Below are 26,846 nucleotides of genomic sequence, written 5' to 3'. Positions count from 1 at the left end.
TGCATTTCCACTTGAATATAGTTCGGTATGATATGATTACAAACCATTCCCCGCACTGATTTCTCAGCATGGTTAGCTAACTAGACAGAGAACTAGGCTGGTGGAACAGCTGTACATGGCGTGGCGACTTATAATTGGTCACTTGTCATTTATTTTAATTCGAATCATGATTGTACTGCCCCACAATGGAAAAAGAAACCTTCACCATGTCAACGAGCCCACATCGGTTTAGAACAGCATGATTCAATCTGATAATGCCTAAACACTCACTTTTACATTAAAAACAATGGCTTTGGATGAAAAACAGACTCACCAAGTAGTAGTTTGAGAAATATTGAATCTGTTATTTTATGACTGCATTTAGTTTGATATTGCTTTAATTAGTTTAAGATATTTGATGGGATGAAAATAGGAAGGAGCGTTGTGTTGTTGTGGAGAAATGCGAGTGAGAAAAGTATAGCACTGTTGCAGAAATCTACTTTTGTCTTTATTTATACCCATAATTGTTTGTATATATATGAGTGTCATCCACACACATTGCCAAACCAAAAACATACACATATAATTTTTTCTTTTCTTAAAAATAGTACATTATATGTTAAGTATATATTAATTATGACAATAACGAAAGCTCATAAAGAGTAATTATTTATTTTAGTCTTTTGACAGCCTTAATATTTCTGTTTTGAAGTTTTAAAGAAGTAAAATCAACATTGACAGTAAAAGATTCTTCACCTCAAAGACTGATGGTGGGAGAAAAAGAGGTGGGAAGACAGACGGAGGGAGTGTTGTTGTTGTCTTTGGGCGGAGGTTAGGAGAGGAGATGGGGCCCATTAGAGAGGCCCCATTTTCTCTTTGGAGTGAGATAGACAGCCCCCTTGGATGATACATCAAACATCGTCATTATTAAACCTCATTCCCCACAAAGACTTCCAGACCGAGCACTGCCTCTCCAAAAGCTCTTTCAAGTGCAGGCTAGCTTTTCTTTCTCTCTCTCTCCAGCACTCTTATCAGAGAGAAGGATGAACAGAACGCTTGGTGTCGAGAGGCAGGAGGAGAGGAGGGGTGTGAGAGAGGAGTTTGTACTTTTGTGATGGAGATATATGAAGGTGCAGCCACTCTAGGTTTTGATGCTATGCAAGAATCTCCACACCTTTCTTTGATGTGTAGAGCTTTATTCATGGATGACAATTAAGGGTAAGGTAATTTAACTTTTAAAGAGGATGTGCGTAATTGTTCATCCTGACCAGCCTGAAATTGCAACACTGGCTCAATGCAATTGAGTTTGGGGCAGGGTGATCTGTTTGGGCAGCCGATGAAAGATGGGAAATGTCTGGGAAGCCTGCTTGAAAACATTGATTATTTTTGCTTTTGGTGACAGAATTTACATAATTCAGCTGATAGTTCACCCAAAAATTATAAGTCTCTATTATTTACTCACCCCCATGCCATCTGAAACTCATATTACAAACATCAACCATTACAGTATGTTATCTCCTCTATAGCACCTTTTTATAAGAAATGTGCAACAAGATGTAGGCATATGTTGAGCTGTAACATAGCTAAAAGTTAGCAAAGGTGTCTGAACATATTTTAGTGTAGCCTAGACTACCTGTAGATGCTAGCGGTTCCCCCTCCTCGTGTGCCACTTGTACAGATGATTACAGGTGGACTCAGGATCTAGTGTTCAGGATGGGGATACATTCTGTCATTTCACTGTACTCCAACTTGAAGTGCTTTTGTAATTGTCGCCGAATTGTGTTCTTGAAATACAAAAACAGCAACCAGGTCAGAAGTCCAAACACACAAAGTTGTGCTGATCATGTTGAAAATAACTAACTACCATTAATGGGTGCCCTTTTAAATGATTATGCATAGCACTAGTTATATTTGAAGGCCACTTTGCATATATTGGAGGTTACTGTAGCATCTGTGTCATCTTTATCAAAGTACATGTTAACCACTTAGATCTTTCTCACCCCACTGACAAGTTTCCGAAATGTAGGATGGCAGGGGAAGAGTCATTTATATTCACGAGTATAGCAAAGTGACGAGGAGGAGGGCGTGGATGTGCTGAGAGGAAGCATGCCCGGTGCTGAGTTACCAATAAGCGGGAGAAAGATAAAAGAGGAACCGGGGAACAGAGTGAGAGAGAGACGCACACAGCAGTGTTGTGTGTGCGCACATTTATGTTAAGTCTTCCTCATTGTTTTATTAAAAATCTGTTGATTGTTATCCAGTTCCTGCTTCCTCCTTTCCCAAACAAATAGAGAGATCCATAAACTGGTGCTGAAACTAGGGACTGGAGGAAGATGCAAGTCAGCTGTCCAAGGATCCTCCACGATGCCGGGCAATGGCACTGGATTCCACCTCCTGGCAGTCGGCAGTGGCTCCTCCATCCCCTGGTGGACAGCAGCGGTTCCTCTGCCTCCCGGCTGATGGCAGTGGGTCCTCTGTCCCCTGGCATAGGCAACGGCTCCTTCTTATATCTCTCTCCCACTGATTGGGCAACTCAGCGCTGGGCATGCATCCTCTTGGCCCTCCTCCTCATCACAAGCAATAACTTATGGCACGATTGAGTAATATTCATCAGGAAAGCTCTACCTGATTAGTCAGAGAAACAATAACCCAACCCCTAGACCTAAAGTCTTCCCCTGCCATCCTACGTTTCAGAAATCCACCACCGCTGTATTTCCTACATACACTTTTTATACATCACATGGATCTATTTGTCCTTTTTGCACCTTGAAAGTATTGGACCCCATTGACTTTACACACTTCACCTTTAAAAGGTGCATACGATGTTCCTACAGATATCCATAAATGTGTGTTTTACATAAAAAACATTAGCATAACTTTTTTTAAATGCATAGAAAACATACAATAATATTTAAGTAAAAAAAAACAAAGTCTTATTAATTCTAGAATCAGACAGCAACAAACAAACACGACAATGCAAAAGGAAGAGCATAACTCTGCAGCTTTGACTTTTTTACTTTTTGTGGTGCATGAGGGCAGAGAGAGAGAGAGAGAGAGAGTGAGAGAGAGGAGAGTGCAATGACAAACAGTCTCTTCCTTCCTGCATGCATGCAGAACCATGCTCTCAGCAGCACCCCTCCCAGTGTGATTAGCAGGATATTGATTTGTGATGTGTTTGGGGGGCGACATCAACGACTCACTAGTGCGATGCATTAGGCTTATACATACAGCCTCCACTCTTCTAGATAAAGAGAGAATGAAAGGGGGGAGGAAAAGAAAGAGTGAAATCAAGGAAGGAAGAGATTAGCAAAAGGTGCGAGCATTGTATGGACTGCAAAGAGCAAGTGAGAGTGAGAGAATAGGCAAAAAAGGCCTGACAACAGCTAGAGAGGAAAGTACTTCTGAAAATGCTACTTTCTTTCCTTTTTTTTTTTGCACTGTTTTGTAGTATCAGGCCGGTGTGAAGACCAGGAGTTTTTGTATGCATAGACAGAAAGATAGATAGATAGATATAGTCAAGATTAGAGATAGGAAAGAACAAAAGCAGAAACAGCAGTAGAGCGCAAGAGGGTGAGTGAAAAAGAGAGAGGGAGTGTGTTTGTGCGAGATAGGAGAGAGGGAGAGAGAGAGAGAGAGAGAGAGAGAGAGAGAGCAAGCAAAAAATCTCCCGTTTCTGCACATGGCTGAATAAGAACCAGATCTGTCATCCACGCTGGCACAGGGCCTTCTAATCTCACCGTATCTTCAGTCGCTCTCTCACAGCTTCAGCATGTATGCAGGTACAGAGCCAGGCAGAAGCTGCATACTGAGGGGTTTAGGGGCCGTCTGACTGTATTTGAACACCTTTCTCTCAATTTTTTCCCCACAGATGACATACTAGGCAAGAGGAGAGCCTACTCCCCCAACAGCAGCAGCGAGTGCCCATCTGACAGCAAGAAGTCCCGAAGCGTGTCACCTAAAGGTAGGGGACCCTCTTGAGAAATGTGTGTGTGCTAGAGATGATAATGTGGTACAATCAGAGCTGTTTAACCTTAGTGCATAAAATGGTGTAGGTGGGAATAGACAGGTTGAGATTGAGTGAAAGTGGAGGGAAGGGGTGGACACATAGTAAGAGGGTGGAGAGAACAACTCTCAGTGGAAGAAAGACATCTTCCTCCTCCACTTAACATATCCAGACACTCTTCACTGTGAGTTCACAAGTGCAGATATGCTTCAGTAATTAGCATGTTTTAAATGTACAGCTGTATGTTCTTTAAAGCACTTCAGTATAGACTAAGGAAATCATCTCCAGTGTTGGGGAGTAACGGAATACATGTAATGGGATTGCGTATTTAAAATACAAAATTAGGATGGATCATAATTTCTTTTTTCTAGTAAGACCTTTGATATTAGGGCAAAAATCTTTTTCTTGATAATAATTTTTTATATTAATATTATTTTCCTGTAAAAATATCTAAAAATCCTTAAAACAAGATATATTTGATTGATCTTGTTTTAGAAACAACACTGCACAAGGTATTTAGGTTTTTCAGAGAATGTATTTTTAACATGTGTTAAAAATAACTACTGTACTGACAGAATTTTTAAAGTGAAAACAAGTGAAAAAATCTACCAGTTCTGAATTAGTAATCCAAAGTATTTAGAATACGTTACTGACCTTGAGTAATCTAACGGAATACGGTTCAAATGACATTTTACAGCAAATATTCTGTCATCTGTAGTGGAATACATGTCAAAAGTAACCCTCCCATCCCTGATCATCTCTTTTATCTTCTTGTTGTTTTCTTTAAATGTGAAGTTTGTCATTTTTTCTATATTACAATAGATTACTATACAACTATATGCAAACCATCGGCTGACTAATTGGTTAGGTTGATCCCTGTAAACACAGAGACGCTATCAAAATATTGAATGTTGAGCATTCCGACCAGTTGGGGGCAGGATCTGTTTTCTGACCAATGGAAAACGGGAGGAGTGTTCGCAACCTGGAATCATAGAATCGCGTTAGTATACCTACATTTTTGCAAAATGATTTTTACGTTGATTGTTGTACATATCATGACAGTTTTCTGGTAAAATAAACAGGCTACAACAACAACCTTTACTGACACAAATCACAAGTAAATTCATGAGTTTCAACCTGTTTCTCTCACAAAGTTATCTTATGACATCTAAACACTTTTACGATAGTGCTTATCTTTTAAGGCGATATGTACATGTACATTCCATAACCAACTACTTCTACAAGCTTGTTCATGCGCAATCAAATTGCGTAGTAGCTCAATTGACAGAGGATGATAGTTGGCCCGCAAGCCGAAAGTGTAATTAAAAACATCACGATATCGCAGCAATTTTTTATATTTTTATATATATATTAGGGCTGTCAGTTTATTAAAATGTTTTATTGCAAATAATAAATAAACAAATAGTTAATCGTGATTAATCTCAGATTTTGAAAATTCTGAAATTTGACACAATATATATTTATTTTCCTGTCAAAATGTATTTATTTCCATCTTAGGAAAGAAAACTAATCTATTTATAACAATATAATGCTTTATTAACATTTTCCAAACAAAGCCTTACACAGTATAAAGATAGAAATGCACTAAAATATCACTAATTCAAGAAACATTAAACGTTTCCCAAAGTCTAATTGGGAGTTTGACTAACTGAAAGAACTAGTCCACAAGGAGGCTATGTGGCTATCTGCTTTCTTACAGCAATCGTGAAGCTGGTAATTATAATGTTCCTTACATAGGCTGAAAAAACTTGATTTCTATCACAAGTCCTGCCATTTCTCCATAATTTTATCACTGACAGTGTTTGTGGTATGTTCATCAGTGTAATGATTCTGGGCGGACACATTACTAAGGTTCTGCCAAGAGATGTACTGATTGTGAAATTCTGGGCCGATACCGATGTTTAAAATAACAATTTGGCCGATGTCGATACTGATTTTTTTATTTGTTTGTTTATTTTGTTTTTGCTGTTAATTAATCCCCCTTTTGTGCCAGTGATACAAAGAAATCTTCATTATAAAAAATAACTTAGCTGTTTTTAAGTCTTTCAGCCCTGCATATCTTTGAATGAGCATCAATTTAATCATACAAATTTATGAAACAACGTTTAATAGAACCTTCTTTCTAATAACAAAGATTCTTTTTGAGAAAATAACTATTTCAAGAGCCTTTTTAGCCTGCTATACACCTGCTATACAGCAGAATTTTTCACCAAATCACAGACAAGACCGATATTTTCTTGCACTTATTTGAAAACAAACCACATGTGCGCACGGCATCCGTTGCCCTCTTACATCATGCCAGAGTAGTGTCCAGCTAGTGGCTGTGGGTGGTATTATAGGATAGGAAGGTTTGTTTTGATGATTTAAAACTTGATAGCAATAACCTTAAAAAACCCATGCTTTTGGGAGAAACCTTTACTCACTATTAGAGCCACACAATGGACACTTCACCTCAGGACTGCCACAATATGTGTAAGGAAAATTTGTTTTGCAATTCGGTTTGGTGAAGCAGAAATTACACATTTGATCTTTAAAAAAAAAGAAATAATTCTGTGCTTCTCACTTCCACTGCATGATAATTCACCTCCATGTTTGCCCAACATCACTCAGAAAGGGGGAGTTCTTGGTGTTTACGAGGTGTTGTAAGAGTTGGAAATCAATAAACGGAAAGTGTTGCTGAGACTTGACTTGCTGTCTTGCTTGGGTGCCTACTGGTTCACTGAGGCTGTGACTGAGATGACACTTGAAACAGAGACCCACAACCCTTAAAGTCACCATAAAAACAAAGTTACAACTTTATTAATGTGTTGTGACATATTTCCAAATGAAATGACTTATGAAATTTAGGGCAAAGACTTTATGTTAGGACAAGGCTGGAGCCATTGTGCAAATACAGATGAATGTGAAACAAGCGAGTAGAAGATACATTGTCCACATTTTGAATCACAATACACTAAGCATAAAGAAAAAAAACTTACTCAAACGATATATCCAAGAAACCTCCTGCAGAAAAATATTAATAAACTCCATCGAGTTTCCTTTCGTCCAGCTTCAGTGTCAGCGTGTCTTATTTACAAGTCATCATTCCTATGCATTATTCTATACAAAGACAATTACACTCCACTGTGAGAACTTCAGAAGGCTGAAAGGTGACAGTGATAAGTAAAAACAAATTTTAAAGTGATTCTTATTGGAAAATCTGTTTGGAATTGACCCTACAGCATGGATTGGGCTTCTTACAAAGTACCCTGCAAAGGCATGATCAGCGCCAGTTAGAACACAGCCAGATACACTGGGGGAGGGAGTGTTCGTGTTATAGAAAGCATTTGATCGGACAACGTTGTGAACCCTCTAGGGGCGACGGACGCGCCGGCACGTCCTGCTGGATATTTTCGGCATTACAGTAGAAACTATTTAAAATAATCCGTAATTTTGGGGCATACAGATAAGTGTAAGACATCATTAGAGACTATAAAGGGTCTACTTTTATTTGTGTACACTCAAAATAACAACAAAACCTTGTGCTTTTGTAAAATAAAGAAAATAAAAAGGGTAAGCTTTCAGCAGTCTCTGTGTTCACGAGCATATTTCTGAAACACATAAAAAAAATGAAATGAAACTCTGCAAATACTTATCACACAAACATGAAACATATGTCTAAATAAAACAATTAAAATTTAAAACAAATATTCTCCTGCAATGTAATCTGTATGAAACAAAGCGATGTACATTGTTTACTGGTTCATCTAATTATAGGTAATGTGATCCCACCCACCTGCAGAGGGTGCCATTCATACGCTAATGTGCTGAAGCGATCAAGGCAAATGGTAAAAGCCCCCAACTGTGCCTTAAAAACAAAGTCATTCACTTTTCTGCGCGTTTGTAACGATACACAGGCGAGGACACTCCTGTATAGTAAGGAAGCGTTAACATTTTAATCAAAAGAAGAGCAGGCCTCCGATGAACGTTTGTATTTTGAAGAGTGACTTGATCCAGCCGAGGATACAATTTCGGATGAGTAAGTCATTTAGTTTTCATTATTACATTTGAAATATGACTCCTAATAAGCAAGTTTAGTTACATTTAAATGCTGTTTGGCTAAAGAAGGTATTTAAATTGTATGATGTATGATATAAATATGATATGTAATATGATATAAAATTATATGAATGTTTAGAATATATTTTATTTAGTGTTTATGCTGCCTCATCATCATCAATGCTTGTGCTTGCAAATATCTGTTCTGGTGTAAATGAGTAAAATGCACTTTAAATATGCCCATATTAGAAAATCACCATCTTATAATGATTTCTGAAGTATCATGTGAAACTGAAGACTGCAGTTATGATGCTGAAAATTCAGCTTTGATCACAAATAGCATTTTACAATATATTCAAATAGAAAACTGTTCTTTTAAATTGTAAAAAGAGTTCACACAATGTTTTTACTGTATTTTGGATCAAATAAATGCAGCCTTGGTGAGCAGAAGAGACTTCTTTTAAATGGTAGTGTAGGTCTAAAATTAAGTAAAGTCTTTATGTAAAGAAAATGTATAGTCAGATTAATTCTTTTAACTTAAAACTTGATTTTGATCATTAAGTCTCCTCACATTCATTCTCTTTCTGTCACATTCCTCAGTGATAGGCACAGGGGTCTTTTGTCTCTTCAGGTGTGAATCACCTCAATATTCATGATAGTTCACGCCTCCTTGCATATGACCTTTCTAACACAAAAATTGTCTTACAAAAGTTAAATTAGTATATTGTTTTGTATGAATGAGTGATCAAGATGGTTTTCATATCATTTTGTAGCAAAAACTCTAGGCTACAAGATCCAGTTCTCAAAAGTCTTGTGGACAAATGTTTAGTATGTGTTATATGGCCTTATTTCAATGACTTAAAAATTTTGTTTTTTCAAAAACCACGCATAAACGTTATTTTCTCAAAAATACAAACATACATGTTGCTCACATATTATTGTAGCCCAGTTTGTGCTGAATACAGTGTTATCAGACTTTAGACATTAATATGTTTTTAAGCAACTGAAAAAAGCACAAACGTCAAGGCATGTCAAAACGTCTCCAGGGCCCAAAACACCCTCAGACCCCAAGGGTTAAGATGCTTAGTGTTGTCATGAAATTTTCTAAAAAAGATATAAGCATTTAAATGCTTAGATCTTCTGAAAATGAATTTTGTCAGCATTTAGAAGTACACTAGCATATTGATGACCTTAAAGGGAATAAATATAGACTAAAAGCAGCAAAATTTTACAGGGACTTTAAACTAAACACACTCACCTTCACCCAGAACTGCACAAAACATCTAGCTTACTAACCTCCATTCCCTGATGAGCGCTCTCCACTGAGCGTGCCCTGTCACGACAGCGCATTCGCAGCCTTGTTGTGGTTGCCCGAGATATGAGTGGCACGGCTGACTCCAAAGGAGGAGATGACGAACGAGTTGCGACATGTGATGAGAGCGTGGGTCCGGTGGTGAGGTGTCCGTGTCCGGGGTGCCGATGTTTGGTGCCAGGTTGTTGTGAGAATGGCATTTGTGGGCCAGATGACCATGAGAACGTGGAAGTAGCTCTTTTATTGAGAATGTGGGTACTGTGGCGGGGGCGGGGGGGGTTAGCTCGGACACGAGGAACCAATCTTCTAGCTGTGAGGGCTGCGGGGAGGACAGAGGGTTCCAGTCCAACCCCACACTCACGGCAGACCGGGCAAGCATGTTGGCCATCTGGGCATCAGCCTCAGACTGGGCGGGCTGACCCAAAGGTGGCAGCCCAGTCGAGTCTTCCACATCAGAAGCCGGACACTCTCAGATGCAGCAGTGAATTCCTCATCCAGCTCGGCGGGTCCGAGGAGTAGTCAGACTGGCCTTGAGGCGAGCTGCTCTCAACTTGAGCACGGAAGGAAGTCAACAAGCATGTCGGGGGGCAGGTGGTTCGTGGAGATTTACCTGGCAAAACCGAGCCCACTGCCATCCCCAAATCGCCTCCATCGCTAGCCTGGTCATCCTCAATCCCGTGGGAAGAAGGAGCGATGTGGGGGCGGCTGGAGTGGCATTCCTTTTTAGGAAGGAAAGCCCAGACACATGGGGCAGCGTCTATGACTGTCAGGAGCAGAGAGATATCAACCGCTTCCAGGAACTACACAGAGGCGGAAGGGCATCTTTAAAAAGACGTATCCTGAAAAGGACGTTCAACGCCTGCTGTGTGTGCTCATTTAGAGAAATTAAACTTATTTAGGAAACCACGATTAGGCATCTGAGCTCTCTGTTGTTTGGACTGTGTTTTATTTTGAAGCTTTACCTGCTCACTCATCACTATGTAGCCAAACAGCATGACTTCTGCACTGAGAACGATAAATCAGTGTTATGTGTGTTTTAACGCTGTAAATTACAGTTGGCTTCAGTCGGTCACCCGCTGTGGATTAGCATGGCTTTGGAACACCGCTGATCTTATGCCTTATGTCTGCATGTCTGTGATCCACCACCACACCACACCCAAACAACATAACAATGTGTCGAATGTCCGTGGATTTGTGTGCATGTATGTGTTGTTTGAGAGCTCAGCAGCAGCTGCTGCTGTCTAAGGTCTTACCTCCCAAACTTGCACAAACACACACACATAACCACATAAATTGCACACAAAAGTACAAATACTTGCACACATATACTGTACGCACAGCTGGAGGTCAGCACTGATCTCAGGGCAGGTATTACCTTTAATGACTAAAGCAGACAGAAAAACTGCAAAAGCTGGACTTAACACAAACTGTTCAGTGATACAGGCAGTAAGACAAGCAGCTTTAAACTGCAGATACCTTCATGTCTCCTGTAGCAGTGAATGCACCTTTTAAGGGGAAATCATACTGACCATGGACTTACTATAGACTTGTAGAAAATGCCACTGACTTCTATTGTTTTTATATAAAGGTAATTATATTGACTACTGACTAACCCTAACCCTACCCTTAAAAGGAAACTTTTTGCATTTAGAATTAAAAACAGAATATGCTTTATTTATATATTGTTTTTAAAAACTCAGAATGTCCCCAAAGCGAAGTTTTATCAGGTTTAGCTCACTTCTAGGGACAATTTCTACAACAGAATGTCTTGGTCGCTCTTTTACATGCAATGATATAATGAGGACTGAGGCTGTCAAGCTACAAAAATTATTGTAAAAAATCACCACAAAAGCACAATAAATGTATATGACTTGTGTGCTAAATTCCAAGTCTTCTGAAGTCATTGATTAGCTTTGTGTGCTGAACAGATGATCGTTATTCACTGAAAATCCCTCTGCCAAAGCACTGTCTTGTAATTCTTAATTTTGAATATGTATACCTTTGCTTACTCGCTTTTGCTTGAAAGCTTGATTTTTTTTTTTACAGAAATATTGAGTGCGCTTACATGAACACCAATATGCTAATAACTACCAAAAATCAGCTTATTCAAAAAAGACAGCAAATCAAGTTATTCTCTGCTATTGTCAAAACGTAAACAGGTATGCACACAACACTTGTGTACATTACATGAGCTAGCTTAAACAAACGCACGTACAACACAATTGTACATACAGTGCCTCAAAACATCATACACTTGAGCACACACACCTGAAGCCTCTCGAGTGTATTATCTGTCGTTTGGCAGAACACACTCCCCCTGATCCCCTGCGCTGGGCCGCACTGCTCCTGTTCGCCTGCCTGGGGCCAGGCTCAGGTTTCAATGAGGAGGGTAAAATATCCCCCCCTTCCACCTCTCTTCCTCCACCCCTCTCTACCCCAAGAGTCTTTCCCCATGTGCTGGCTTGAGTTACTGCCCTGTGTACCACCTGCTCCAAAAGAGAACCACACATACCCCTCTCTTTCACTCACTCACTCACTCACTCACTCACTCACTCACCTCACTCACTCACTCGTTCATACTCAGACACTCAGAGTCCAAAATGTACTCACTTGCCAATGGTATGTAAATTTTGTAAATTGTCCAGCCAGAAATATATCATACTGGCCATAAAACTGTATTTTTGCATTTATTTATGACAATGAGATTATTTTGTTGTTTTTCCTTGTATAATAGTACAAAATAGTGCAGGCCATTGTGTCACTTGCAACATTATGCACAAGCTAGTCTCTTCTCTCGGTGATACTGCACAGAAGTATTTTTTTGTTCCTAATACATCATTATGGTGGTTTAATTAGGAATGCACCGATATGAAATTTTTTGTCAGATATGTTACTGAAGTCTGCTGGTTTCATAGCATTTTGATGTTTTCCACATTAACATAAGAATGAGAAATTACATTATGTTCTTTGGAGTTCATTCAATCAATTGGCCTGGTTGCTAGGGTGGGTAGAGTCACGATGGTTTTACCTCCTTGTGGTCGCTATAATGTGTGATTCTCACTCTCATTGGGGTGCGTGGTGAGTTGTGCGTGGATGCCGCAGAGAATAGAGGGAAGCCTCTACATTCGCTATGTCTCTGCGGTAACATGCTCAACAAGCCATGTGATAAGATGAGAGGACTGACGTCTTTGACGCAGAGGCAACTGAGATTCAACCTCAGCCACCCGGATTGAGGCGAGTCACTACGCCACCACAAGGACCTAGAGTGCATTGGGGATACCAAATTTTGGAGAAAAAGGGGAGAATATCCCAACAAATTAATAAAAAGATCTCGTCAATAATTTGCTGATAAATATCGGCAACCGATACATCGGTGCATCGGTTTATTGTAACAAATATTCCATGTATACAGTATGTGTTGCTGCATGTAATTCTGGGAGAAAAAACCATTAGTCGTCCTAGAAAAACTTTTGATGGTACATTTTCTGCCCTGCGATGGACTGGCGACCTGTCCAGGGTGTCCCCCGCCTTTCGCCCAATGTTAGCTGGGATAGGCTCCAGCCCCCCGCGACCCTGTACACAGGATAAGCGGTTGACGATGGATGGATGGATGGATGGATGGATGGATGGTACATTTTCTGCTGCGGTAAAAGTTGTTAGTGTCGCGACAGATGTCTTTTTTAAGGCTAGATTATGATTCGTTTTTCCGTGTTCTTTTCCATCACATGCATGGTCGAGAGCTCAGCCTTTCAAAGTATACTCTTTTGACCATGAACCCAAATGGTCGGATTTGCCGCATACGCACTACGACTACTTTGTTATAGTCTTTCAGCACAGTAAATGTCAGGTGCATGCACCAATGACATGCAAAACGTGGACCGTCCACGTGTCTAGAAAAACTAGGCTGCACGCTGACAGTTTGCCTTTACTGTGCTAGTACACGGAAAACCAAAGTATACTTTGGCCTTGGTTTGTGTGTCTTTGAATCACTGAGTGAGTGTTAGTCTATTGTTGTTACAATTCGTTGCAGTTCCTTAGAAATTACTGATCAAACTGACAGAACTAACTTCATTTTATTTACATGGCAAAGCCATTTTTTCTCACTTGAGTGTTTTTTTTTTTACCCTTTTTTAAACCTTTGTTTAATTTTTCAACCCTGCATGTACTCCTGTATTGTAATTACAACACTCGCACAATAATTTACAAGCTTACTCAGAGGTAGTTTTTTGGAACAACTGATTTAATTTTGGTTCTTCTCGTCACGCAGAGAACTCTCACACGCCTGCGCTGGAGCTGGGCAGTCACATGACCCCCGAGGAGCACTACAGACGCATGATGTCAGCTCTGAATGAGCATGGCACTTACGAGGAGCAGCAGCAGCGCCTGTACCAGCTGGCTAACAACATGGGTGTCCCAAGCCATGGTGAGTGTGTGTGTATGCAAGCCTGTTTCTGTACCAACTCTAATTGGCCATGTTGTCTTATTCCTTGATACCACACAAACAGCTCAAACTCTACTGCAGAGAATACTGACAATTCTATCTGTGGTCTCAGCCCACCCAACAGTAGGATGTCAGAGTGGGTGATCTGCGACTACTGCCACACACAGTAGTAAATAACACTGCCATTGGGCCCTGAGGTTGACTGGATCGATTTGGCCCTGTGATTGGCTGCAAGCCAAACCTCTATATTACCAACACCATGGAATCTGCACCTTTTCTCTTTTTTTCTTTCTTTTTCAAATATATGGTCATTGATGACGAACAGTGGTTACATTAACAGAAGTGATGAAAAAGAAAAAACGTTTTGAAAACTGAAATCTAAAGTAAACATTATTTTATATGTTTGGTTACATCTTAACTGTGCCCCAATGCTTTTTAGAATTTTTTCACTCAGAAAACATTAATTGCCTGCAGCTTTTATGGCTTTTTTTCAGTAGCATAAATGTAATCAATCTCACATTCTAAGAGCATATGACTTAAATTTTATTTGATTGTTAATGCTTCTTAATTGCTGCTTGCAAATCCAAGGGGTGAACACAATCAAATATTTAATTGCCCCTCTCCTACATCTGTAAGAAATTAGTGCCACTTTATGTGCTGTTCGTGTCTGGTATTTTATGACAGCAGTGTTGCGCTCTCTGTCACCTCCACCTAATAGATCCCTGTTTTTGGCACGTTGTAGACAAATATGCACACAGCTTGCCGGGGTGTCAATTCCCTTTCCAAATCTGTCACATCTTCCTCTCATCTCATAATTTTCTCTTGCTTTCGCTTTCCAGCTCTACTTCCTACCTCACTCTATCTCTTCTCCCCATATCCATCACAACCACCCTCCAAAAAAAAAAGGTGTGGTTATTTGTGAAAAGGAATTTGAATCTGTAAAGAAAAGATTTTGCGTTTATCCTCTATGGTAAACACAGAAGCTACATGATTTGCAGGGTCACCATAGGCTCCTCACCCAGATTTCTGAAAAAAATGTCAGGTGTATTGTTTCCTAATGGTTACTATTGAAAACAGACTCACCAGGCCAAGGTGTTGTTCTTCCCCTGAGGAATGCAAATGTGCTTGCTTGCCCTTGCATGCTGAGCTCATAAGCCTGCGATAAGGCCATGCCAGTCAGCCACTGCCAACAATGTCTGGCTGCCAGGACTTTGATGAGCCAGATACGACTCTCACCTTTTCACCCAGTGATCTACTGCAGTGGTTTTCAACTGGTTTTGCTTCATGACCCAGATTTACATTGGACATCAAGGCAACCCAAGACAGTACCAAAATTGTTCTCGAACACAAGTAAACAAAGTAAAATCAAACATTAAAACATTTAAAATGAACATTAAATGAACTGCAAAGGGAAAACATTTAGCTAATTTATTAATAATACATTAACAATTTTGGTCTCTAAATGTATCTTGAATTAAATGGTTTCATGCTTGCAGCAGCAAATAATTCAATGCTTCAGACAAATTGTGGTTAAGACAAGCTATGTTTGTCCTTGATGCAAATTAAATCGTATTTGATCTGGTTTGTATTTTTTTACTTGCATAATTTTGTTAATGGATGAGGGGATATCAGGCACCCTGCGCATGTTGGCATCTGCCTAATTTGTCTAGTTTCTACCAAGTGACTTGGCAACAAATTACTGCTTAAGTTTGTGAATGTGAAATGAGTTTGTTTGTGAAATGAGTTTCACTGGAACGCACAACCATTGACTTCAACAACAAATATATGGGAAGCATTTCCTTTGCTTGTTCAAAGCTAAGAAGCCTGTTTATTTTTCTCTCATAACTATTCACAATATTTTGCATTTAGTATAGTTTTTCTGTGCTATCCACAACCCTCTCAGAATAGACCCACCAGTTGAAAACCACTGGTCTACTTTATGGATCTGCAAAGTTTCTTTTTTTTCCATTGTTTCTTTTTTTAAAGCTTTTACCTTTTTTTAACCTTTCTTATACTTTTCTTTAGCCCTTAGATGCTGATATTCTCCAGGCGGATTTTCACGTCATGACAAATTTGTTTCCGCTTGTCTGTCTGTCCCAAGAATTCCCTTCTTACTCCCTCATACTTTACTATTTTTTTTCCTTTGTCCTCAAGTTGCTTTTAATTTATGTTCCAGTTTGGGTTTTTTGTTTTATGTTGTTGTTCTTCAGCTCCATGTCACACACAGAGCTGCTTTAGACTTTATGGGAGTGAGTATTCAGCAAAACCTCTCTGGTGCAGTGAAGCGTCAACCCCAGCTGTGTTTCTACCTCTCTTCTCTTCCACCACGTGCCTCCATCACATCCTCTCCCTTTCTCTCTCTCCTTTGAGATACATTCTTTCTTTCCGGCTCCTTTTTTTCTTATCTCTGCACCTTGCTTATGCCTCCTCCTTTATACCCCAACACTCAGCCCACCCTACCCCCTCGTGCGTGCCTCTGAAGTGTGTCTGGAAGTGTTGATGCAGTGCTGGGTTCTATACAGTAGAGGCTTCAATGGCCCCTTGACATAGGCAGAGAGTAGGGCCGGGCCTCTCTGACCAATCCCCCCCAGACATATGCACACACTTCTCCAGAACTCTCCATGTGCAGCCCTGCTTTTATATTCTCTCTTTCTTTCCTCCCTCATTCTTTCTCGCCTGGATCCCTGCAGAGCATCCTTTCATGTGTTTGAAGTGGAGGCCCTGAAATGAAAGGGCTGAGAAAGAAGCATGGATAGGTTTGTGTGTCGTGTGCATTTGTAGGGGGGGCTATAAGGTGTTGTGCACCTTTAGCTATGGCCATGCGGTTGCTAGGAACTTCAACACACACATGTTGGTGCAGCTATCATAATGAGGACTCTCCATAGACATAATGATTTTTATACTGTATGAACTATAGATTCTATACTCTAAAACTAAACCTCACAAAAAACTTTCTGCATTTTTACATTTTCAATAAAACATAGTTTAGTATGTTTTTTAAGTGATGTAAATTATGGGGACACAAGAAATGTCCTCATAAACCACATTAATAGCATAATACCCTTGTAATTAACAGCTTGTAACCTAAAAATGCTCTCTAAAAATGCTAACCTAAAACACACAAACACTCACCTCATCCCTCTTGTCTTGCTTGATTAAAGGAATGGTAGGGAATTTTTGTTAAAAACCAAAACTCAGGAAAAAGGAAAACATATTGCCTTCCACTCCAAAGACCACTGCTCTTGGATCTGACCTCCACTTTAACACCACCATGACAGCCTGCAAGAATTCCCAATTAGTTCTGCACCTGTTATAGGCTCCTGGCACACGCAGACCTGTTGTGCCATACAGAACCTCTCAAAGAGTAACAACTGCATTTAAATGCAGGAGTCAATCCCTTAAATTATAGTCCTGTGTGTACAAAATACAGGAGTCACTCTTGAATGCACAATGGTTGGAATAGTGATAGCAACTGTTTGGTGTCTGTAAACAAGAAACTTGGGTGTTAATTATATATGGATGCAAGTTATTTTTGAGTGAAGAAATATTAGTGAACGTGTTAATGGCAAGCCATTTTTAGCAAACAGCTGTTGATAAAAGTGCAGTGTTATGTTTATGTTCTTTAAGCTACTGCTTTTAAACAGCTTTTAATTTTTTTTTACATTAGGTGATCTACTAGGTGAAATCCTACATTGCAAATCCTATTAAACTTAAAAAAAACTGTAATCACACTATTGGATATAACTTTATACAGATAGAAGGGGTGTGCAGCGAAGCCATCATCTGTATTTGTATTTGTATCTGTATCTGTTCATATGACAAAATTATCTGTATCTGTATTTGGATAGAACTGGGTGTGTCAAAACTAAATGTAATTTTAAATATTACTCTAACATTTATAGTTTCTTTTAATAAAATATGCTTTGTATATGCATTTTCATAATAATAACCTAATAATAATTATTGTTATTATACAACCATTATTAAAAAACTACTATTTTGTATTTTGCTACATTAATTGTGGAATATTTTGTTAACTGTGGTTTCTCCTGGTATTTCTGATATTAATATCTGCATGAAACTGTGCATTATCTGTGCATGTATGAAAACAATATTCAGGAAGCAGGAGATGTCAGGCAAAATGTGAAATGTCAAGCACACATTTGTGCAGTGAATAATAAATACAAATTCAAACATTAAAAGAAATGAAAATAAAATCAATATAGTCTACAAACAGGTGCATGTCCCGTAAATCATCATAAATTTTATAAGACAACATTATTTAGTCTGCGATGGACTGGCGACCTGTCCAGAGTGTCCCCTGCCTTTCGCCCAATGTTAGCTGGGATAGGCTCCAGCCCCCCGTGACCCTGTACACAGGATAAGCGGTTGATGATGGATGGATGGATGGAACATTATTTAGTTAAATAATAATAATAAATATAGCTGCAAGCAGCAATTATAGGGGTTCAAGCACTGTAGGGCCTTTAAGCCCATGTTCTGGACCATAATAGGCATTTCTCGTACATTATGCAACAAAGGCATTGCACAAAATGCATACAAAATATCAACTCAATCAGAAAAGTGGTAACATTGTTACATACAATTTAAAATTTTGTCATTGTTATAGTGCCACCATTTCTTTGTATGTTTGTTCTCAGAATGAGCCCTTACATAAGTGTGCCAAATTTCATGACAATATCTAATTTAGTTTAAGTGTTATAACTATTTAAGTAGCAATGGCTAAGTCAACTAATGTTTTGCATGCCGTCGACACGTAAAATCGATTTTTTTTTTAATAATTATCTATAAATAGACTCCAGAGATTCTTGTGGCAATTATTTTGTTGGGATTGAGCAAAAAACCTAGGACTAATTAGCAAAAGATGTTGACGAAGTCTCAGATATTTAATGAATGGTGTGACATATATGAATTGCTTGTGTTTTTTAAAACACTGCGTTATATACAACCGTTACTATGCACAAAATTCATGATAGCGCCATCCAGTGGCTGATTTTATCAACCACTTAGGCCAAGAGTCAAATAGGTCCACCTAGTTTCATTTCAATTGATCTTTGTTAACCATGCCAAATAGCTGCTAAAAGCTTATTGACCGATGGCGGCCATGTTTTTAAACATACGGAAATGTCCTCATAGACATTAATGGCACCTGAGACAAAGACACTGTATGCAAAGTTTGAAGTCAATCCGACCAACGGTTCCATAGTTCCAGTTTCCTTGTTATACGCCACCAAGTGGCAAAACTGCACAGAGCCCATACATAAGTATGTCTAGTTTAGTGAAGATATCTCATTTCATTCAAGAGTTATAGCCATTTACGTAAAAGTGGCCATGCCTACTTCCTGTGTTTTCGCATATTGTAGCTAACGTGAATTGAAAGTTCAAACTTTTTAATAATTATTGATATTGAGTACTTATTGGTATTGACAGTGAGTACTACCTTCCGACCAAGTTTCATGTCTCTACGCTTTACGGTTTGGACTCCACAATCAGTTTTAAAGCAAAAAAATAATAATAAAAAAATTCTGAGCAAAAACAATAGGGTTTCTAGCACTTTGTGCTTGAACCCCTAATAATACTAATGTTAAATTTATATAGCACCTTACAGTGTAGCACAGTTAAAAGAAGAAAAAAGATGGAGCATGTTTCAGTTTCTTAATTTTCCAAAAGTGAATTCTCTATGGAGCATTTAAACCTTTATGGAGCATTTTAACTTTCTCCGGAATAAAGTCTTAACCAGATAATTTCCTTTATTGCTGATGCATACATAAATGTGGTAAACTTTAAAAGACGGATAGACGAGCTCCGATGGGAAATCATCACTTCAGATCAGGAATTTAACATCACACTCGGGTTTAGGCTATAAATAAATACCTAGGAATTACGTGTGAATCGTGTGATACATTAACATAGACATTTCAAGAAGTGGAATGTCTATGTCTTAATGTTACACTTGACAAGCTCCAGATGTGCACAATTAACAGAGACCGCAAAGTGAGTCGAGAGATCGGATCTGAAATCACAACGTGAGCATTTTCATTCATAAGGTTTTCACTTTAGAAATATTGGCTGCATAGATTCATAAATTCTTTGTAATTTTGTTTACATTTATTTAAAATGTCGCTTTGTCCTTGTGCCTTGTGTAATCTGTCATATGAATATTTTTTATAATATTCAGATGAATCTGTTGTTCATTTTGAAGTCATTATTCATGCCTTTCCAAATAGCATATTCGGCTTCATCCCTAACAGATTTTTATTTACGGAATTTATTGCACTACAGTCATGTTAACACACAAAATGTTTTTTCTTGTGACCTACTTTTGAAACAGTCTATATTTTAGTGTTAATGGACTGTCCCCATTCACTCCCATTGTAAGTGCCTGTAACTGTGATTTTTACTTTTTTTATATAAACAAAGGGTGAGTCAAAAGTATTTTTGTGGTTATCAACATAATGCTATAAATTCTTTTAATTGAGCTTGATTTGTTTTAAACCGGGAACATTAGTTTAAGGATTCCACATGAACACTGACTCTGCAAATCCAGGGTGTGACAGTGGATGAAAGGTGAGTGGGTGGGAAACAGTAACACGGGTGTCAAGATGTCACTCTTTGGATGAGTGGTGTGCTCATACAGTATGTGCAGCCCCAGGTGAGTCTGTGCAAACTTACTGTGGTGCGGGTAAAAGAGAATAATTCATCCCTGGGCACCAAACAGGAATAGAGTAGACCTGAGAAAAGGTGCTTCAGGGCTGCTTTAAGGTTTTTTTTGTGTACTGTTTTATAATACAGTATCATGTCTGTGGACAGACTGCTAATTTCTCTGGTCATCTGGAATGAGAATGTGACCAAACAAGCAGCATTTTTGATTTTCCATGGTGTAGATTCTTCCTTTTTTTATTCTCTCATTTTTTTCATTCTCTCATTTTATTCCCTCTCACGGTTTGTTAGATGTTTGTCCGCTGTCAGTCCGGGCCCCTGCAGGGCAGTGCAATAAACAGATCAATACAGCGGGGCTGTAAACATTAATATCTGTCGTGGTGCCTCCGACCCGATCACTCAGGCCCACACGCCGGCCTCGGAAATGGCCGCCAGCTCCCGGGGGATACGTCTAATTAAAAAGGGCCAGAGGAGAGAGCGAGGGAGAGATGAGAGCGAGGGAGAGGAAGAGAGAGAAGCATGCTGGATGGATTTTCTATTTAACACCCTTTCATTAGAGAGTGTGCTTCCTGTTGTGACACTGTTAGTCTGGTAATGTTGGGAGATTGAATGGGCTAGTCAGAAATCACAGGATCAAGGAGGAGACCAGTGGCTCATTTACATTTTAGTCACAGAGAAAACATGTTATCTCAAACACACACTAAACATAATCTATTCCTGTAAGGTAGATTTTTGGCTTTATTTTAGTTTATTGGCTTTTATTTGTGGTGCTTGCCAAGTAGGTTTGGGATCGATGCCTTTGTCACGTATCGATAATTAGAAGATGTTCCTTATTTTTAAAGATATACTGTAAATAGGGCTGCTCGTTGCACTATTGCCTTTGTCTTTTCAAACATATTTCTCAACACAACTTTGGTAAAGTGTCAGTGGCAGGGTTAGTTAAAATGGGTTGCGCACCGGACGTGTCTGTCGAACATCATAGCTTGTTCTAAAACATTTAGCAAAACATTTATTTTCTACGAAGATATGCACACACACACCACAGGATCAACATCTCTGGAGGCTGTTAAAAATTCTGCTGTGCCACGGAGCTAATCTCATAGTTTTCAATTTAATTCAAGTGTAATCATAATCAAAAAACATTGATTATTACTCTAGTCATTACTGGATGATATATTGTGTATAAGTATCTTTCATAGAGCCTACACAATGTATGTATTTTTAGTTACAAGTGTGTCTTTTCAGGGTTTGACAACTTGAAAGGAAGACCAATTCAATGCTACATACAGAGAAATTGCATAATAATTGTTGACATTTGTTGACATGTCACAGTTACACCAGTTTCATACACTAACCTGCAAACTCATCAATGTCACTTTGTTCATTATTGAAGAAGTACTAAATCCTTTGTAACTTTGGACTGCCATCAGCAGACCTTGTGGCCTCCCAAAGCTATTACTTTAGACTACACTGAGTGAAATGCAACTGGCAGTGAATTGAAAGCTTTCAAATTAGGCTTCTAATTTAAATGCCGGCTGATGTTAATATATAGATGCCTTAAATATGTATTGATAATATAACATGCCGATCAATAATCGATAATCTGTAGAATGGACACAAATGATACCTTGAGTCATGTGGCTTGGTGAGGAGTGGATTGCTAATTCTTTTCTATGTAATCAGACAATTTTTGCCTAGTGGTGTTAAAACTGGTGGAAAAAAACTTAGACCATAGAAGGAGGAACCCGAGCCATATCTACTTTAGGGACCAGAATATGATAGAGACTTGGGGCAGCTCTTTTGACTTTGGTGTGTAAGCAGCCATCTAGTAACCACCCTATCAACGGCATCGCAATGCACTAAAAACCACTCAGAACACCTTAGCAGCCACACAGCAAAGCCCATGCATCTACAGTAACTACATTTTCTTCATTTCTTCAAAAATGTACAAATCTAGTTTTATTGTAATAAGTTACTTTTCTGTCTTATATAGTCCATTATGGCTCTATTTTTCCATATTATCATTACCAACAAATCAACAATTTCATGTCGAATTACCATGAACAATATACTGCATATTTGCACTCATATTCGTCCCTTCATTACTTTATTAACAATGAAGCCAAATGAAAAAGGGCCCTAAGTGTTATGAACAGTAGCTCTGTTTTGCTGTATTCTTTTCCTAATTGACTTAAAAGGACACATTTTTGGGTGGAATGTAAAGTCTTGCCCATTTGTCAGCTCACACATCCTGGTCTATGATTCCTGGAATGAATCTTTGAATTCACTATGTTGGTTCTGAGTTAGACTGACAGATTTGGCGCTGACACTCCTGGACAAGTTCCTGGACTTAACCTGTCTGTTCGTTCCATTCACAGAGCTTTTGCGTGTGCGTCAGGAAGCCATGGCTGCCGTTAGAAGCCCGGGTGGAATGGAGGCCCACGTCCCGACTGCAGGCAGTTCTTCCAGCCAACGACGCAAACAGGGACTTCCCCAGCACAGAGACACACACTTCCCTGAACGGTAACACACATGCACACAAACAATCTAAACTTAATCTTACTGATAGAATATCTTTGACACATTTTTCATCATGTACACTTTTACAGCATACTGTTTTCAGACCATGTCCTAACTATCCACAACACAAAGTTTCCATCATCAAGTATTTTTACTGTCATCACTGAAGCTCAATAGTGCAACAAAATCACAGCCAATCAGAACATATGTGATGTTTAATAGAGCGTTTAAATATGATTTGTAACTCTTTTTTTTTTTTTTAAATCATGTACACTTGCTCAATATTAAGCTGGTTGGTTTGGCTTATGGCTTCAAATTCTTTATTGAAGATTTATTTGAAATCCTTATGGAGAAACTGAATGGGAAAGAAAATACTTCCAGAATTCCGACTGCTAAAAATTTGGGCAGTCACTGTTGCACTTTATATATGTGTTGTAATTTATGTGGTTATATGAAGCAAACTATATTTCACTGTGGGTTGAGCTACCAGGTGCAAAGCAAAATAATAAGCAATTGACTGACATTTTATTTTGTAATTTGTCTCTTGTTAAGTCAAATTTAAATAGAACAGATATTTATTGCTTGTTGCTTTATCACTTTATCAGTGGTATGGTATAGATATTGTGTGTGTGTGTCATATATATATATATATATATATATATATATATATATATATATATATTGTGATTGTGGGGAATGGTAAATGTAAATGGGATCATAGTGTGTCTGTTAGTGTGTGTGAGTTTTTGTTGATAAATACTGCTGTGCTGAGTGGAAACCTCTGAGGCACACTCTAAGACCACGGATACTGGAAAAATGCTACGCTTTAAAATAACATGAATATTTTACATTAATGATGAAGCCAACATCCCATTCTAATGAATACTGCATGGATGTTGGAGTGGGTGGTGTCCCGAAAAAAAAGAAGAGAAAAAAACTGAATTATGCACCAAAATAACGGAAGAGGGAAAAAAGGGAGGGAAAATGGAAGTTGCCGCAAAGGCCATTGAAAGGCTAGAAAATCCACTTAATGTGATGTGCCAGTGGGTATGACCTCTGGGTATGACCTCTTTGCATCCCTGTTCGATTTGATCTTGTCAGGAGGCATTTATAGTGCTCAGGACAGAATGGGTCGCTAGGACAACACACGCTGTTCCCCTCCCTACTACATTCCCCCTCTCCCACAGTCTCCCTCCTCCTCCTCCTCTCCTCATCTCAGCAAGGCCACGGTGCTCGCGGCACTCCCCTCCGCCTCCAAACAAAGCCTGCCAGTGGGAGTAGGCAGGTAATTGCTTGTCGATTATTTATGTGGCGCGGGAAGCTGGAGGATCGATAATGGGCCAGCAAGGCAAGGCAGTAGGGAGGAAGTGAATTGGGAGGGGTCACCCCTTGTGGGTGGGGGAACTCTGTTCGGTTCCTAGCCCAGCACAGCATCATGTCAGCAGCTCAGCGTGTAGTTTTGACCAGCCAGCCGCCACAGCTCCACCAGCTCGTGGTAATTAGCCACACAGGACCAGTGATGTTAACGAGGCCTGCACACTTCCTAGGTTGTGGGTGAAAGGAGGGAGGGAGGAAAGTATGTTTTTTTCACTTGCTCCTACATGATAATTTTTTTTGTTCATCTGTTCTTTAGCTCTTTGTTTTACTGCAATCTTTGTGCTCAGAAAATGTAAAAAAAAATCAAAACTTTTAAGACTTATAGTATTTCAGACTCTAAATTCTGATTGGAAAGGCCATGTTCAAAGATGTTGTAAAATCACGCTGCGTCCAAATGTCCAAACTTCCCTACTATATACAGCAGTATGCCAATGGAGTAGTATGTCAGAATCCTCAGTATTTACTCAGTATAGTACTTTTTCCGGTGAGATTTCGAAGTGCGGATCGACTGAACACTTAACGATCCCATAATCCTCGGGGAGCTGAGGAGGCATCACGTTCAAAATGCTGGATTTAAAAGAACAGCGGTGAACCATGAGTCGGGAGGCATGGGAGACGGGAGCTTTCACAGCTGTTTTCTAAAATCTGCTATTGTTTGGCCAAACATATAATCCTAGCCAAAACTCATGCCATTGGTTGAGCCAATTTTCCTGTGTCAGGCTGGTCGGGAATGTTTTGAAAGCACCACTGATTAAGCTGGGATAGGAGATAAACATGATATTTTAACATTGAAAAATAGGACACTTTTAATTATAAATGTAACTGTTTATTGAACATTGTTTTTTTTTGAACATTGGTGTATTTTATTTAAATTAATGTTGACACCGTTTTATGAAAGCAATAAGCCACTGGAGTCCAAGTGTTACAGTGATTTTGCCAAAGAACAGGGGGGTTTAGGCACTCCACTTCATGTGATGCCTAAGGACATGCCTTACTTGTGATAAAATCAGTGTCATGCACAGCCTTTCATGGCTTATTGCTTTAGCAACTCATGGGCTGCTTCCCAATAGTGCTGTCCTGGAGGTCTGGATGGGCTATAAGCTTTTAACACTGACTCTTGTCTGACTTTGCTTACCCCTCATAAAACATCAACAGAGAGCCTGCCTGGCTAAAATGGTGGGCCGAAACCATTCCTCTAGCTCACCTTCGTATTGACTCTTCATAATTGATTATCTGACGCCCATTAGTGGCTATTGTTAAAAACAAATCATTAACAAGATCAATAGTCCTGCAGCCACAGCCGGCCATTTGTCTGGGTTTAAATGGCAGATTGCATTTAGGGAATCTGCAAGGCAGATCCTAATGTGTTTGGCATGTGAGGCAGCGCTTGCAACAGACAGTGGTCTGGGGGGGTGGGGGGGTGAGCAAGAGCCTTATGCATTTTAATGTGCGTCCTGTGCAAATGTGTTCCACCCTCGAGTCGAGGCGAGGCGGGTGCGGTGTGGCGAGCGGCTAATCCCCCGTGCTTGTCTCATTAAGGGCCATCCTGTCAGCTCCGCTCTGCTCGCTCTCTCTCTCTCTCTCTCGTCTGGCCAATTCGGAGCTTTGCCTCCGCCTTCACACATGCACACTCCACACTGCCGTTGCTTTCAAGCAGGGAGCGGCGTCGCTGCCACTCTGACAGGTCGTCACACATGAGCGAACACAAGTGGCGTCGACTTGCCCTACTGCCAGCTATGTTGCAAGACAGCTAAAGAGATTGACAGATAGAGAGAGAGCTAGAGAGAAGGAGAGACAGGGCAGAGCGGAGGGACGAAGGCAGTTCTCAAAGATTTAGAGGTAATTAAGCCGGTAAGCTGAACTGCAGTCGATGTGCCGGAAATAAATGGAGCAAAATTTTAACATGCTTTTTAAAAGCTGTAATGTGTAATTTTTTCGATGTTAAAGTAATAGTTCACCCACATATGAAAATTCTGTCATCATTTACTCACCCTCTTAACGATCCAAACCCATATGACATGGACAACAAAATGAGATGTTAGACAGAATGCCTCAGTCACCATTCATTTTCATAGTATGGAAAAAAGATGCAATGAAAGTGAATGGTGACTGAGGCTAACAAATTTTGTGTTCCACATCATACAGGTTTGGAATAACATGAGTATGAGTAAATGACAACAGAATATTCATTTTTGGGTGAACTATCCCTTTAAAATGCTTCCTACCAATGCAAAGAGACAACTAAAAATAAGCAATTCATAAGTCTGAGCGGGCCAACCACTGGCACAACATTTATAATACACCAGTTATTCGTAGTAAATAGACAGTGTATTAGGTCATGTAAAGCCTCAAACATTGTTCTTTTATCTAGGAAAGTTTATAGCGGTGCTGCGAGTTTGGGGTGGCATTATCTGTTTGTCCAAACAGTGGTAGATGGAGGGAGTATTTGAGAAACCTGTTTGGACGTGGTCATA

General features: G+C 39.5%; 1 protein-coding gene across 4 annotated transcripts in view; it reads left to right on the top strand.

Annotated features, from left to right (window-relative positions):
* samd11 (sterile alpha motif domain containing 11) overlaps positions 1-26,846 on the top strand; it is a 138,428-nt gene that overhangs the window by 97,003 nt on the left and 14,579 nt on the right. For all 4 annotated transcript variants that reach the window (XM_052092168.1, XM_052092166.1, XM_052092165.1 and 1 more), the window contains exons 5-7: positions 3,848-3,940; positions 13,621-13,776; positions 22,854-22,998. In XM_052092168.1, coding sequence (XP_051948128.1) covers positions 3,848-3,940; positions 13,621-13,776; positions 22,854-22,998 — 394 coding nt within the window. The remainder of the gene's footprint in view (positions 1-3,847; positions 3,941-13,620; positions 13,777-22,853; positions 22,999-26,846) is intronic.

The sequence above is a fragment of the Xyrauchen texanus genome, chromosome 25, assembly GCF_025860055.1.
Source record: "Xyrauchen texanus isolate HMW12.3.18 chromosome 25, RBS_HiC_50CHRs, whole genome shotgun sequence".
NCBI classification, from domain to species: Eukaryota; Metazoa; Chordata; class Actinopteri; order Cypriniformes; family Catostomidae; genus Xyrauchen; species Xyrauchen texanus.
This window is presented reverse-complemented; position numbering and strand designations above follow the sequence as displayed.